Here is a 16,647-nt window from a genome sequence, read left to right as displayed (position 1 = left end):
CAAATTTGCGTTGAAAATGGATTTTTTTGTTTTGAAGAAAAGACTAACTAGATCTTTCTGCTATAGTCAGGGTGGGAGAATATGTTTGCATGTGTATGTTCCCTGTGTAGATTTTGATGTGTTTCAAAGATGCTGCTTATGGTAAAGTAACAAATAGTTAAATTTGTGCTCCAAAATGAAGGCCAGGATGTAGTGGAATCAACTTTGCTGCACTTTGCTTTCTTTCACTACAATGAATATATCAGAGAGGAGTGGACACCAATATCTGTTTGCAGAGTTAGAAAAACTTCTTGTGGGTAAGGTAGAGCTCAGTGGTAGAGCAGGTGCTTAGCATGCATGAGGTCCTGTGTTCAATCCCCAGTACCTCCATTAAATACATAAATTAATAAACCTAATTACCTGCCCCCCCGAAAAGAAATAAAAAAGAAAAGATAAAGAAATGACTGAATGCACATTTTGGAAAAAAAACTTCTAAAATGCAAGACTTGGCTATAACCCCATTTCTGCTGCTTGCTTGTGTGCAACCTTGGGGAGGTGATTATGGTTCTCTCAGAATCAATCTTCCCAACAGCAGATGAAACCAGCAATAACCTGTGCCATTTATCTAAAAGGTTTCTGATTTTTTATGAAAATCAATTCAATTAGGCAAACTTTTATTGGGCATCCATCACTATTTTGAGATAAAGCCCAGCTAGATGATCTCCACTTCCTTTGATAAGAAAAGGGAAAAAAAGTTTTAAAGATAGATTTATCTCTTGTTAGGCAAATTGAGACAATAGCTCATGACTACAACGTGGTGCATATTACATTTGAGCTACTGGTAGGGAATCCAGATGAACTATAATCCTAATCATGTTGTAACTATAGTTAAATAGTTACCTATCTCACCCCGACACCGCCACTGTCAGACAAGTTGAATGCTAGAGGCCATGTCTATGTCTCATTGACTTTTGTGTCATCAAGCATAAATCTTGGCACATAATACATATGGAATAGGTACATAGATGACCTAATAAAAGAGATGTTGGTAGCCATGTGGAAAGAAGATTGAGGTTCAGAATAAAGATGATCAGCGAAGCCACTGGGAAGGATGGAAACATACAACCAGAAGCATACAAAGAAAAACAGAAACACACTGTAGGTAGAAAAAATTGGGAATATCTTAAAAAACGGTGAGAGAATAAATCTAAATATATTTTAAAATATTTAAAGAGCTATATAGATGTTAGCTTTAAAATTTGTCTTTTTGTGCTGGACCTTACAGCCTTCATCTCACACCCTGTGTCAATAGTTGAATTGAAAGGACAGTGTATTTCTCACTTTAGAGTTCGATAACAGAGGAGAAAAGAGAAACATCCTCTCACTACCACAACCCTTCTGGGTCATATTTCTTAAGTAGATGTTGTCCAAAGACAGACAAAGCCACAGTCTTAGAATTGTTGCTAGAAAGGAAACTAATGGGATACTAACTAGTCCACGCATTGTTGAAGGATTTTGCTTAGATTCATGCTGTTCATTAGTGCAAACTACTGATAGAATTGCTGGAGATTAAAAGAAGTCCTTCCTACAACTACTGGGTAGCCGTAGATAATAAAATTCTAGCTCCTCCTTGCAGATACAATATAACGTTATTTTTAAAAAACATCAAAATTAATTTATTTACCAGCAAGCCAGTAGAGACTGTTATGATAACAGAGACTTTGAACTTCAGATTTACTCTGGTTCTTTGAGTAGTGTTTGACATTGCTAGAAGCATTTTGGTGCAAAGTCCAAGTGCTTGTTGCTAAGGTATTCATTTTGTCTGGCCAAATCTAACAAGAGAAAAAAAAGAAGAAAAAAGGTCATCCAGTAATCCTTCCCCTAAAAAATACAGGAAATGATAGTGGTTAAAATGCAAATAAACCAGGAAGGAAATACTGGGAGTATTTTATTTGGCTACTCCACAACAATACCATGGCACACATAGAAGTGTTATTTAGTGGAAGACTAAGTGCTCTGAATTTCCCCAGTTGGTCGCACTTACAGAAACACCTGGGCAAAATAGCCTTCTATATCAGATTGAGCCTTTTTTCCCCTAAAAATATGCCTTGTGTTTATACTTGTTTGATTATATATAATGTATATTTATTTTTATATATATATATAATATATATATATCTCCTGTGATACAGTGCACTGATAAACATCATCCATTCATGTATTTAATTGTGGAATATTGTCTGTAAACAATTAAGCTCTTCAGCCTTAACTTGGAAAGTAGTAGGTTTCTCTTTTCTCTTTTGCCTTTTATGTATTAGGTTGAGCCATAAGAAATTGGTGATAACTTAATAGAAAATCTTGAGTCTTAAGAGATTTATCTAGAAATGCCATGGTGTGTGTTTGTATGTGTGTGTGTGTGTGTGTGTTAATGACAGATTAGGGTATTACTTATTTGATTGCCTCCTTGATAATCAGTTCTTAAAAAGAACGTAGAGATGCTGAAGATATGTCTTCTGTGATTCTTCCCCTTAATGCAGAGTTGTCTCTGGATGAGCACCTTCTTGGACAGGTGCAAAGTTGTACTAAGCTTTATAGCTCCAGCACTTTACCCCTTTAGTAGATTCTTGCTCCTGACTGGCGATAATGCAACTGCGTTATCTGTAGATTTCCTTAAAGGGCAACCAAAGGTGTAGTAGTTCTTCAGGTTCAGTTGCTGAGCATGAGAATCCTCTGTCCTGTCCCCTTTTGAGACCACAATCCGTGCAAGTAGTTGTATATTCCTCCACGTACATTTCTTAACAAGTATATTCTTTAAATGTTTATGTAGTGTGATAATTCAGCAGGTCAAGTTCTCCAGAAGGCAGATTGTGAGAAAGCGATTAACGTGCAAGAATTTGTTTGGAGACTGTCTCAGGATTAACACCTGTGAGAGAGGAAAGGGAAGGAAGCAGGATAGGGCAGAAGGAGAAGCTGGACTTTAATTCAGTTGCAGCCACCACATCAATCAACCCTCCTCCTCTCCCCAAACTGTCCCAAGTTGCAGCAAGGGGGCCAGGCTTTTATAGCCCACACATTAACCAGTCATTGGATGCAGCCTGCCTCCAGCAGCTTTCCAAGAAGCAAAGATAAAACGTATTTCAGCCCAGAAGAAAGGTCTGGGCAGCCCAGCACAGCATCCATTGCACTAGTAGTTCTCAAAGTTTGGTCTCCAGCGGCAGTGATTCTCAAACTTTAGCATGTATCGGAATCACCTGGAAGGCTTATTAAACTACAGCTTGCTGGACTCCACACACAGAGTTTCCAATTCAATAAGTCTAGAGTAGGGCTTGAAAACTGGCATTTCTAATAAGTTCTCAGATGCTGTGGATGCTACTGGGCTGTGGGCCATTCTTTGAGAATCACTGTACCCCATTGCCTCTATAGACATATGGAGAATGGTATACGGTGCCCTTATGAATAGAAATAAAATCTTTTGAAGTCACCATCCCGTTACATACTTCATCAAATTTTCAGCTATTTTGTGCATTTTAAAGCTGGAATAGCTGATAATTAAAATTTGTTATATGAAAAAGTACTTAACCAGTACAGTAGATTATATTTGTAAAGCATTATTACTATTTCTGATAACTCGTCATTGTTACTTTTAAAGTTCAGCCAGATTTTCTCCAGGGTCTATAATTTGATAACCTGGATAGGGGAATTTACAAAATAATCTGTGTTCAAGATCTCAAGCTTTTTTCTAAGCCATTTTTTTGTTTCTTTATGATACTCATTATTTCTTCATTTTTATTTATCATATAAGCCATTTAAAGCCATATGGTTACTAAAAATTAAAAAGCATGGCATATATTCAGAGCTATTTTGAATGCACAAATATGGCATATAAGTACCCTTGACTCATTTCTAGTCTAGGTTTGGCACAATTAAAATTTAAGAATTCCATGTACATAGATTGATATCAGGAGAAAAGATGCAGCGTTAAATCTCCCACACAAGCAGGAAATAACTATCTCACCTCTGATCAAAGAGATCTTCTGCTATTGCTGCCACTGAATTTTTTTAACGTATTTTCAAATTAGAAAATATTCAGCTTGATGTTGTCAATATTTCAGACCGTGAGGGTATCGTTTAGGAAAATGGTGCCTTACTGTTCTGAAAGAGTTACTATTGTTCCCTAAGGGCCTAATTTACAAAGCAGCAGACTCACTGGTAGGATTTGGCTGGAAATCTCATTGTCTCGGTAGAACCCTTTCATCTGATTTATGTGCATCACATTTTACAAATAACTCTTAGAAAGTTATTTACTAGTTACTTTCTCTGGAAGCAGAGAGTAAGTGATGTTTCTCGTTTAAGGATAGGGGAGCTAAGATGCACCAAGTGCATGCAGCTCATTGTGGTGATGAAGCTGATAATAAAACGCACAGCATCTAATTCTCCGAGTTTCACTCTGCCATGAAGGAGTTTCTAATTGCCCTTTTATTTTGTGTGAATTTGGAGTATGTTAGAAAATACATCAATGTCTAACCCTGCATTTGTCTTCTGCAGTGTGACAGCTTATTTCTATGCAAAATTTAGGGCTGGAGGTGGAGTAAGTCTCAGTGATTTTTAATGCACAAGTTAACCTAAAATCTTAGCTTGAACTGGATGAAACTGCCGCTTTTGTAGGACAGAAATAGTCAAACGTTAGCAATTACACATGCTTCTATCTGTACACTGTACGTTTTATGCCAAATCCTAACATTAAGATTCTCAGTGCTATTACAGGGTTCTGAATTTTTAAATCATACTAAATAAAAAGATGAATAAGTCAATAAGGATTTTGATATTTCTCCCTGCATTGTAAGTTTGCCTGTAAACTAAATAAGCTGGGAGCCAGCAGTTCAGGTTAGCCCTTGAATTCCACAAGGCTTAACTGATTTGCCCAACCAGAACACCAAGCTACCTTTAGCTGTGCAGTATTCGAGTTTCCTTAGGAGTTGATAAATAGCTTAGTGCAATGCTTCCTTTTTTTCCAATAGCTGCATCCTCAAAAACCTATTCTACCCTCCACCAGTTAATGCAGACAGAAGATTTTTATCCAGTATGAGCACCGAAACTACACTGTGGAAGACTGTATGCTCAGCAAAAACCTCACCCATGATGAATAAACAGCTCTTCCGGGGGCTTTGCTGCCGCTGGCTCGGCAGGAGTTGTTTATTGCCTGGTTCGCACATCCCATGATAAAGTTGCTGCTGAAATAAATTGCAGTTTTGCATAATTATTGACAATCACATCTTAACAAGCAGTGTGTATCATATTCAAGTGTTCAATTTTTTAAAATCCATTTTTAGCTTATGTTTAATCCCAGAAAGTGTTTGTGTAGTAATAGAAGGCAAATACGGCATTTAAATAGAGTACTAATTTCCTCATTGCAGACAAAATTTACCTGAATCTTTTTGGATGGGACTGTTACTGCCTCAGGCAATTTTCCTTCCCAAGCTATTATTATGTAGATATTTGCTGAGGGCATATGTGTGTGTATCCACAATACATGCATTATATATATTGTCAGAAAATATGAATAATTTTTTTTTTAGATTTTTCTGTCTTTAGGGAATTTGGTTCATTCTTTCTAAGAGATAGATAAGAGAAATGAGAATGGGGTGTGGGCAGAAGGAACTAACATTTTTGAGTATCTATAATATGTGACTATATAATGTGTAAGGCACTCAGCTTTATACACATTATTGTCTCTTCATTCTTCTCACAGCGATATATATTGCAAATGAGAAACTGAGAACTCAGAGGGGTTGAGTAACTTGCCATATCACACACTTGGTAGAGGATATTGGGATTTGAACCCAAATCTGTCCCATTTTTAGGTTCCACCCTTTCCATTACACATGAAATGTTTCTTCTGGAAAATATTCTCAGGTGTATGACTATCAGGTAATAAAAAAATAGAGCTAGCACTATAATAAGCTATTCGAATATAATAGTGTCATGCAAACTGATATTTGGCATAGCGGTTCCTAGGAAATATGTGGTTTTCCCACTTCTTAGTCTTTTTGTTCTCCAATCCCCTTCTCTTTCTTCTTCCAGTGTTCAACTTCCTTCATTTTTTTTTCCCCTCTGGGGAAGGTAATTAGGTTTATTTATTTAGTTAGTTTTTTGATGGAGATACTGGGGATTGAACCCAGGACCTTGTGCATGCTAAGCATGTGCTCTACCACTTGAGCTATGCCCTCCCCCCAGCGTTCAGCTTCCTATTCTAGATTTGTGTTTCTCTTGGCCTGTCTAATCCTGGTTTCCTGCCTCCGGTGACATCAAAGATAAGCTTGGTATAGGGATTTTACAGTTTTACCCATAAACATTAGCTTAAACTTTTGCAGCATATTAAAATAAGCTTTCACAATTGACCAGCAAAAACTAAAAAGTTAAAAAAAGAAGATTTTGAGGGGAAAGTTCACATACGGATTTTCAAAAGTCTGAAAGTCCAAATACACATACACACACACTATTCTAGTTGTTAATTCTTTCAAGAAGAATTTTAGGAGCAACCCGCCCCTTTGTTGGTCTGTTAAAATTTAGTCTCTTTGACTTTGCTCTTTTCATGGGACTCACTGGGTGCACCATTCTAATACTTGAGAAAAATTATATCTGGATATCTGTTCCTTTGCAGAGTGACTGAACGAGAGGCTGCTTTGGAAGAAACTCAAAGATTACTGCAACAGTTCCCCCTCGACCTGGAGAAGTTTCTTGCCTGGCTTACAGAAGCCGAAACAACCGCCAATGTCCTGCAGGACGCCACCCATAAGGAAAGGCTCCTAGAAGACTCCAAGGGAGTAAGAGAGCTGATGAGACAGTGGCAGGTAAGTCAAGCGTTTCTACTTTATCTCTCTTGTGAATCCAGTTGAGGAATTCTCAGCATTTGTCCTTGGAATTGACATGCTTTGGACAGAGTAAAATAATTGTTTTATTTGGCCTAATATATTTAAGCATTTGGACAAGAAGGAGAGAGACAGAGGGAAAAGGGAAAACATGTATTATTTCTTTTAACACTCCAGTCTTCTAAATAGCACATGGTTTTGACCAGGAAAAACTTACACATAAAACTAGAGCTTTGGTAAGAAAAAACTTTGCTCAGAGAAATAAATTAGGGATTGGTTTATTAAATTTGAAAAAGTTGCCATTTTGAGTGTTTATTTAATATTTTGCAGGGAAAGCATATGAATTGTCTGTTTTATTTAGCGTTGCTAACCAAATCGGTTTCCCTTCATTACTTTCCAATACGTTTTGAAATGTGAATCTGGCATTTTGTAGCTTTCTTCCTAACATGATATGTAAAAATAAAAATGAGATAGCTAAATTTGTCATAGTTAATGATCATGCAATTTTCAGACAATTGTTTTTCCTAGAAACAAAAATTATTGCTATGAAGTTTCATATGCACAAACAGTGAAAACAGAAGTTTCAAGTAGTTTTGTTTGAATGAAGTCTGGGTGGGAATCATATTCTGTAGTTCATGAAGGCTCTTTATGTTTATTTTCCATACTTGATATAATTTTCCTAACCTATTACAGAGTTTTGTTACGTATAGTTGAGCTTTCTGGCTTGATGTAAGAACTTTACCGGTATTGGTATTACTAGGTTGAAAAGTAATTCCAAAATCAAATCATGATAACCGAAGTGTCTTCTCCTCCTCTCTTTGTTCTTTTTTTTTTTCTGTTTTGATGGAAGATTTGATCTACTTTGATTCTCTTGTATAGAGTAGATGACAGTGGCAATTTATAGTTTCTTGAATTCCTCATTCTTGCTTTATCATTCTCCTTGAATCCCACTTGCCTCCTCCACTATGTGTGTTGAGTTAGTTTGATCATTTAGGGGTAGTTTGTTTAGGACAATACCTGACTTTCTTTGCAGATACCGCCCATGGCTTGAGAATGTAAATGCAGTGCAAAGTGAGTTTTTTGGGTACTCTTAGAGAAATGGTTAGAAAATGTGCTGCTGTAACATATTTGACTTAAGATATTTCACAAATAAAATTTTATTTCTCCTTGTAAATGCCCATAAAGCCACTCCAGAATTTTAATAAATATGAGGATTCACATATTCCCATCAGCTATGGTAGAAAAAGAGTAAAACCTTAAGTGGATTTTTTTTTTTAGCAGATTCCTTTTTAAAAGACAAATTAATCCAGTGACTCAATTTCATAATAGGAGTTTGATAAAATATTTCTTAAAATAATTAGTAAGTCTTATTGAGGGCAAAATAAGGTTACATTTATCTATCTCCTGTACATTTTATATTAATATCTGCAGTATTATACAATGAAAATTCATACATAAACTCCTAATCCTGAGAAACTGCAAGATTGTGAATCATTAAAGAAAAAAACTGCTGTGTTTCCTAACTATATTTACTATGGAAGAATGGAGAATAAAGTACATTTTGTATTTAGATTTCTGAACTCTTTTTCAAAAATAGTTGGAAATTATGGTGAAGAAACTTTCCTTAGCTTATTCTATATTGCTCATAAAAATGTATTTATTCTTAAAAGCCATATAAAACTCTCTCAGAATTCCTGAAAATCTTAGACATATCATTTTCCCCTTAACTGTAGTAGGACTAACTAAGATTCCAATATTACTTTGAAACAGACAATTTTCTCATTCCCTCTCAGTTAGTATTGTGTCTTCTATAAATTCCAGTTACCTGAGGTTGAAACTACATTTTATGGATATGAATGACATTTATAGCCAGCTCTGATTTTCAGTTAGATGGCTGAATAATGGTCTTTTGATGAAAGATTTGAAGATGTCATAGTAAAAACTCTGAACTACTGAAACTACTGATTATTGTTAATGGCACATTCAACTGATAGAACCGAATCAAGATACTGGGGTTTAAAAGCAACAAATGGAAATACCAAGCTTGAAAGTAAATAAAACCACATACCTTAGGAGATTACATGCAATTTCAGTATTTCAGCTAAATGGAAGTGTTTGCTTTTTTTTTTTCCCCTCTGAAGATGATTTTTTTAAAATTTTGAACAGGAAGAATTTTCTATAATATGTGTGAAGGAATAAAATGTAACTCTGCCTTTTCCCTTCGTTTGAAGAAGCTGGTAGCATTATATGCATTGTTTGATTCACGCTGTATAGCAAGAATCACTCTTACATATTAAAAAAGGAAATTCTAAATGCCTAGCCAGAGTAAAAGCTCTCCCAGCAGGTTCTAATATATCTGTCCACCCCAAAGTAGTGATGTTTTACTTTCTACAAGTGCTGCTGAATGGAGACAGGGGCTGAAAACCTTCACATAATAGGTTTTTCTCTGTGACTGTCAATCAGTTTTTCTATATGTGGAGACTCTAACTCTTCCTAGACTACCTGACTGTATCACTGTTTATCATCCACTTCATAGGGTATTTAATTCTCCCAGCAATAATTATAATTCCTGGGTTCGATAACCATACATGTATTATGAAGCATCTGCTTCCTGAATGGAATTAACCTGATTAATTCCATGCTGCAAGCCATTAAAATTTTTTCCTTATATTAAAAAAAAAGTTATTTACTTTCCTTACTAAAAGCAAGGTCATTATATTGTCCTTGTACTTCAGGATGAGATTTTTCTTGTAAATATTGTTATTTCTGGCTCTATAATTGGAATCTTAAAGCCAATATATTTTTAGAGAGTGCTGTATAGAGCCCGAAGAGATGACAATTTGAATTTTTTTCATTGCAAATTTATTCTTAAAATGAAGAACTGTGTCCATAATTGAATCAGATTCTTCCTGTGTCCGAAACATTTCCTGCTTTGGGCTTCAGAGAGTTGATAAACATGGTCACACCTCTAAGTTCTAACATAAAACCATGGGTAATTGAACATGGGAAGGCTGCATCTTTGCTAATATTTCATCAATCTTAACTGATACTCTACGCACCCCAAAGAAATAATTGTTGTACCAGCTTGTATAGAAGGTGTGTGGGTATGGGTAGGTGGTGGGGAGAGGTGGTCATAAAGGTGGCATACATAGTATCTTTTTCTCAACAAGAGAAACTGTGGGGCAGTTAATATTTGAGATTCCCTCATCTGCGATCTGGGCCATATCTCAGGCCGTATCTCTCAGCTTACTCCCTCCTATGATTTCATGTATTTTTCCTGTGTCTCTTCTCAACTCCCCCGCCCCCACCCCCAATTGTAGAAATGCTCATCTATTAAACAAAACACTTCAAGAGAGACCAGGTTGATAAATTTGAATTGTATGTATATCAGAGTAAACCTGTAAGTTGATCAAGTGATCCTGTATTTCTAATACATTGTTGAAATTGGGAGGAAGTAGCTTCTTCACTGTTGCTTACAAAATATCTTGACCCATTGGTTAATTCCAAAAAAGAGAAAAGGAGAATGAAATCTCAGTAGTGAAATTAATATCCTGAATAAATTGAATCATCATATTTCTTGGGGCATCTGAGAAGAGAGAGGTAATCTGAGGATCCCTAATGCTAAGAAAAGAAAACCCTCTTTGTATTCCTTTCTGCTGCTATAATTTAAATTGGGTTTTATATGTATTTTTAATCTTTCTACTTTGGTGTGTAAAGAGTCTGAAAGTTTATCTTGATATTTTTCTTTTGCCTGGTGATGACTGCCTACTATTTTGGATGTGTAAAACTTTTATATATATAATTTCCCCCAAGAATTTTGATTAAGTCATCAAATCTTTATTAAGCACCTGTTAGATGCCTAGCATGGTGTTGGGACTAGCAGTACAAACATGATTAGAGAGATGCTTTTCAAACATAGTTCAGACAAAATACTAGGTTATATAATCAATTTAATGAGTATGAATCCATGTTTTTCAAATAGAAAGGAATACAATTAATAGACTAGAATAGAAAATAACAAGAGCTTTTCACTCTTAAATAAGGGTCAGTATTAGTTTGTGAAGGTTTGATTTCAATTATTTGCATGTACATGTATGTGTGTGTGTGTGTACACAATGGCTCACTGGGTAACATATATTCAAAAACCTCTGTATTGAAGTATGATTTCTGCCCTTGGGATCTTATATCCCAGAGGTGGAATAGTTATGCAAAGACAAAATTATAGTAGTGTGATGAGTATTACAGTAGAGGGCCAGGCATGGTCTGGTAAAAACAGAAGGTGATTAAGATAAGCCTGCCAGAGAAGCCAGGAAACTCACCTGAAACACTGTTTTTTAATCTCGCTTATACATTGGAGGAGCTTTTAAAAATGCTGATGTCTGAGTTTCACCCCCAGAAATACAAGCTGAATTGAACACAGCATGTCCTGTCCCTGATTCTCATGTCCAGTGAAGGTCGAGAAACTCTGTTCAGACAAAGTTAGAAGAATGTGTTAGGAGTTAGCTAGATACACCAAGTTAAAAAGAATTTTTGGCAAAGGAAACAGCATGTTGAAAATCTTGGGCAGTATGGTAGTTTGAGAATTTGAAGGCACTTCTCTATGGCCGGGGAATGATTATGATAAGAAATGAATTTGGAAAGATCGATTGTGGCTGAATTATGTAGAAAGACAGCATGGTATAGTAGATAGAGTCTGAACCTTGTAGGCAGGAAGAACACTTATTTAACACTTGTTGCCTAACCTCTGAGTTGCACTTGTGTTCTTTTGTACAATGAATATAATACTTCGCAGGTTTTTGTGAGGAGTTAATGATAGGATGCGTGTAAAGTGTCCCCAAAGGGACAGAGTGTTGTACTCAAAGTGCTCATTATGTGTAAGCTGTCTTTCCCTCCCTCTTTCCATCTATCTTTAAGACTTTGGATTTTATATGTAGTCTGTGGGAAGTCACACCATGCTTTTTAAGCAAGGAAATGGAGTAACCTAACTTAGAGTTTTGAAAGATCTCTGATAGCTGTGAGGAGAATGAATTAGAACAAAAGTTAGAAAGTTATTTCTTTAATATTCCAAGACAGAAATGATCATTAAGGTGTTGACGCTGAACAAATGAAACAGATGTGTGAGCCCTTTGGAGGGAAAAAAATCAACATTGATAAACTTTATGGGAGGAAATGGTGAGGGGAGAATTTGAGGTACAGTGGGGAGTCACTGACTGCTTACCATTTGGCGTGACTGGGTGCCTCCACAGGGTTGCAGAATTAAAGAAGAGAAATAATTGTGGGAAGAGAAGTCAATAATGTGGCCAGTTTTGAGGTGTCTGAATAGTAGAGGTGAAAACATCACCTCCCTTGAAGCAGTTGTGAATGTGGATCTAAAATTTGGAGAAAGATCCACATTGAAGATGTAAAATTGAAGGACATCAATATGGAATCCATAGAAATATATAACATTACACAGAAATCTGCCACTGTTATTTGAATTTCTCCATTCAGAAATGTGCCTAAAAGTCACCAAAAGACTACTTACTATAGCACAGAATTAGGTTTAAATGATACCACCTTCTGTTATTCAAAGGGACATAGCTTTGGGGATTCTCTTAAGTGTTTCAACCATGAAAAAAGGCAAAGAACTAGCAAAGATTTGTTGTAAAATTTTTACCATGGAGAAAGTAAAAGTATTTGAGTAATGTATCCAAGACCTTGAAAAACTCTTTCCAATAAGGACAATTCCTTTCTTCTCTTATGTAAACATGGAACATTTTGTCTTCTCTTTTATTCTGCTGTAAAAGGTCATGCACATTCACAGTACTGTGGACTGAGTACTCAGAAATAGGTTCAGGAGCCACATGCTTGTCGTCTTGATGATGTTCAGTAGTTTATTATGTTCCACGTTTGGACCCTGAAATCCCTGTAGATAACAGAGAAAATCCAAAAAAGAAATAGTAAAAATAATTAAAACTGTAGAAAAAAAAGTCAATGCGGACAAATGTTCAAGACTGGTGTTTTATCTTCTATAGTAAAGAAGACTATAGAAATGAAGAATCCATTTATTTTTATCCAGTGATATAAAACAATCACTTAAATTTAATATAATGAATTTAATCACTTGATTATAAGGGTTCTACGACTCTGAACCATCTTACCATGGTCTCTTTTATATATAAACATGTAAATTCAATGTATCAAAACTTTAGAATCTACTTTTTGAGGTATTACATTACAGTTAGCTATTATCTGGAATGATACAAGGGAAGCACTAAGTTGAATAACTTTGTAATTCAGTTATTGCATTCTATAATTTTATATATACAAACTAAAAGAAAGGCTCATATAGGTAAGAAGACACTATGCATACTGAAAAGTCAGTTTTGATAGCTCCTAATAACCATTGTCTTTTATTCCTCACAGAACTTTTATGAGGATCTTATAAGGTAATAAATATAAAAGCACTTTGAAAAAGCTTTCTCTAAGTGAAAGATCCTCATTAATGTTATGAATTACCATTAAGCAAAAGTCAAATTGAAGATATAAACCTAATACCATACTCCTAAAAATCAGTGGATTAAAGTTATATTCATTAATGCTGAGAATAATAATAACTAAATTGTTCCTTGGTTATAATTGACAAAGCATTTTCATTTTCATTCTCTAATTTGATTGTCACTGAAACCCTCTGGTGTTGGCAGTATTATTTCCATATTCAGTTGAGGAGGAAAAACTTAGAGAGTTTCAGTAATGTAGCTATTACTACCTCCTTGAAAATCAACTTGAGTTTTGGCACACCAGATTAGGAAGGAAAAATTTCAAAATAAAAGCCTATTAAATAAATGTTTTATTTTCTGGGATTAATAACACCATTTTATCCAGTTATTCATTTATCCAATTATTAGGCTAGATAATAATACTAGGTCACATTTTTTAAAATATATGTTCCAGGCAGTGTGCTAAGTGCTTTTCTTGCATGATGTATGATGTACCCTTTTTTGGTTTTTTGCACGATCTTACCCTTTTTACCGATGAAAAACCTGAAGCGTTGAGAGTTCAGGTAAGGTCACACAACTGTATAGAGAGGCATCAGTATTTGAACCTAAGTTTGACATTCTGACCTTCACCTAATACTCTAAACTAACTCAGCATTTCAGGCAAAGACCCAAGATAACAAAGAGCAAGTTTCAGATCATGATACCTCATAGGAATTTGTTGATTAATGGAAATATTCCTACTTCCTAAGCATCCATCTTTCCTTTACATTTTTCAGTCTAGTTTCTACATTTACCTCGCAACTGGAACACTTCTGGGACTCAACTGGAACACTCCCAACTACCATAGAAATGTCTGCATACTTTTTATTGTTGCCCACCGCAGTCTTCGGGAACTTTCCTCATCCTTTAGCTTGTCGAGGTGCTGTAGTCCACTGGTTTTCTCCTGCCTCTGCAACTACTCATTCTTCTTTCTTTACCTGAGGACCTGTTCTGGGCTCTCTTTTCTGTCTTCATTAATCTCATTTTCTTTATTCAGTAGTCAACCAGCAGTTACTAAGCGTTAGTTTTGTGCAAAGTATTAGACTAGAAACAGTCTTTTGTCCATCTCCTTTAATCCAATGATTTGAAGATTTTTACCTATTTTCAGTATCAGTTCCATGTTTCTTACCATATATGAGACATTTCTTGTTCAGATATCTCACAGACATCACAAACTCAATGTGACCCAAATAGGCTGTATCTTTTATACCAAGTCTTTATTTTCTGTCTTGGTGTTCATCACGCCACTGTCTTTACAGTCAGAGAAATTTCAGCCAGAGTCAATTCGACATCCCCTGCTCACTTGCCTTTCTTTCATTTTCAAGATCTATTGATTTTACCTCCCTAATCGTTTGCACCCATTCCTTTTTCTCCAGTCCACTTACCATCACTCTAATTCATGCTCGTACAACCTTTTGTCTTCCTCCACTTCTTCCTGCCCACTGTGTTGCTCCAGTCCAGTCTGCAGATTGCCATCTCAAGTCAAGCTTCCTAAAGCAGAGATCATAACTACATTACAAATACCAGGATAGCAGGGGTTTCATCTACTTTATTCTCTTATTTATTCCCGTTGCCCAAGACAGCACCCAGCACATGATAGGTGCCAGTAAACATCAAATGAGTGAAGAATATACAACTCGTTTGTTCAAGCACCTTTTATGACTTCTCAGAGCCTTCAGAATATTCTATAAACTCCTTCACCTCGCCCTCCAGGATTGGCTCTCAAGCTCAATGTCTAATCTTATTTCTTATTTTTCCTCCAGACACACACCCTCAACTTGTACTAAAATGCACAGCTGGCCAGTTCACTTTTGTGTCTTTTGCTGACCTGTTTCTTCCCTTGGGACTCCTTTTCCTCATCTCGATTTACCCAGATGCCGCGTAATTTTCAGTGAAGGCCATATTCACATCCTCCTTTGGTCCCTGAGCTGCCAAGCCACGAGTTGTATTGTCTCCCTCTCAATTCCCAAAGGCACTTCTTTGCACTTTAAATAATGTTTAGTGCTTTCTGTGTTGTTTTACAGAGGCTGAAGAGGATAACGTTTAGTAGTGTGGGCTTTGAAACCTAACTGCCTAGGTTTAACTCATGATTCTGATACTTACTGACCATGGACACATTGCTTAATTGCCCTCAGTTTACACAGCTAAAAATCTGGGGTCATGATAACATCCACCCCATCAGGCTGTTGTGATGGTGTTGTGAACTGAGCTATGTGAAGTACATAAAACGGTATTTGATGAAAAACTATGTGGAACCAAACTGCATAACCTAGGGGAGATGGACAAGTTTCTGGAAACATACTGTCCACCAAAACTGAATCAAGAAGAAACTGAACACTTGAACAATCCAATCACTAGAAAGGAAATAGAAATAGCAATTAAAAACCTCCCTACAAATAAAAGTCCAGGACCGGACGGCTTCACCGGGGAATTCTACCAAACATACAAAGAAGAACTCATACTAGTCTTTCTCAAACTCTTCCAGACGACCAAAAAGGAGGGAATACTCCCAAACTCATTCTATGAAGCCACCATCACCCTGATACCAAAACCAGGCAAAGACACTACAAAAAAAGAGAATTATAGGCCAATATCACTGATGAACATAGACGCCAAAATCCTCACCAAAATTTTAGCAAATAGAATCCAACAACACATAAAAAAGATTATACATCATGACCAAGTGGGGTTCATCCCAGGGACACAAGGCTGGTTCAACATACGCAAATCAATCAATGTAATACATCACATCAACAAGAGAAAGGACAAAAACCACATGATCGTCTCAATCGATGCAGAAAAAGCATTTGATAAAATTCAACACCCATTTATGATAAAAACTCTCGCCAAAGTGGGTATAGAGGGAACATATCTCAACATAATAAAAGCTATATATGACAAACCTACAGCCAGCATAGTTCTCAACGGTGAAAAACTCAAAAGCTTCCCACTAAAATCTGGGACAAGACAAGGATGCCCACTATCACCACTCCTATTCAATATAGTCCTGAAAGTGCTAGCCACAGCAGTCAGGCAAGAGAAAGAAATAAAAGGGATCCAAATTGGAAAAGAAGAGGTAAAAGTGTCATTATATGCTGATGACATGTTACTATACATAGAAAACCCTAAAAGGTCCACACAAAAGCTACTAGAGCTGATTGACGAATTCAGCAAGGTAGCAGGTTACAAAATCAACGTTCAAAAATCAGTTGCATTTCTTTACACTAACGATAAATCAACAGAAAAAGAAAGTAAAGAAACAATCCCCTTTAAAATAGCAC

The 16,647-nt window shown here is 36.1% G+C and overlaps 1 protein-coding gene across 3 annotated transcripts in view; it reads left to right on the top strand.

The window, feature by feature from the left end:
• DMD (dystrophin) overlaps positions 1–16,647 on the top strand; it is a 1,854,428-nt gene that overhangs the window by 1,401,119 nt on the left and 436,662 nt on the right. For all 3 annotated transcript variants that reach the window (XM_031673322.2, XM_072956638.1, XM_072956633.1), the window contains one exon: positions 6,641–6,830. In XM_031673322.2, coding sequence (XP_031529182.2) covers positions 6,641–6,830 — 190 coding nt within the window. The remainder of the gene's footprint in view (positions 1–6,640; positions 6,831–16,647) is intronic.

The sequence above is a fragment of the Vicugna pacos genome, chromosome X (assembly GCF_048564905.1).
Source record: "Vicugna pacos chromosome X, VicPac4, whole genome shotgun sequence".
NCBI lineage: Eukaryota > Metazoa > Chordata > Mammalia > Artiodactyla > Camelidae > Vicugna > Vicugna pacos.
Note: the sequence above shows the minus strand (reverse complement) of the source record. Positions and strands in the feature narration are given on the sequence as shown.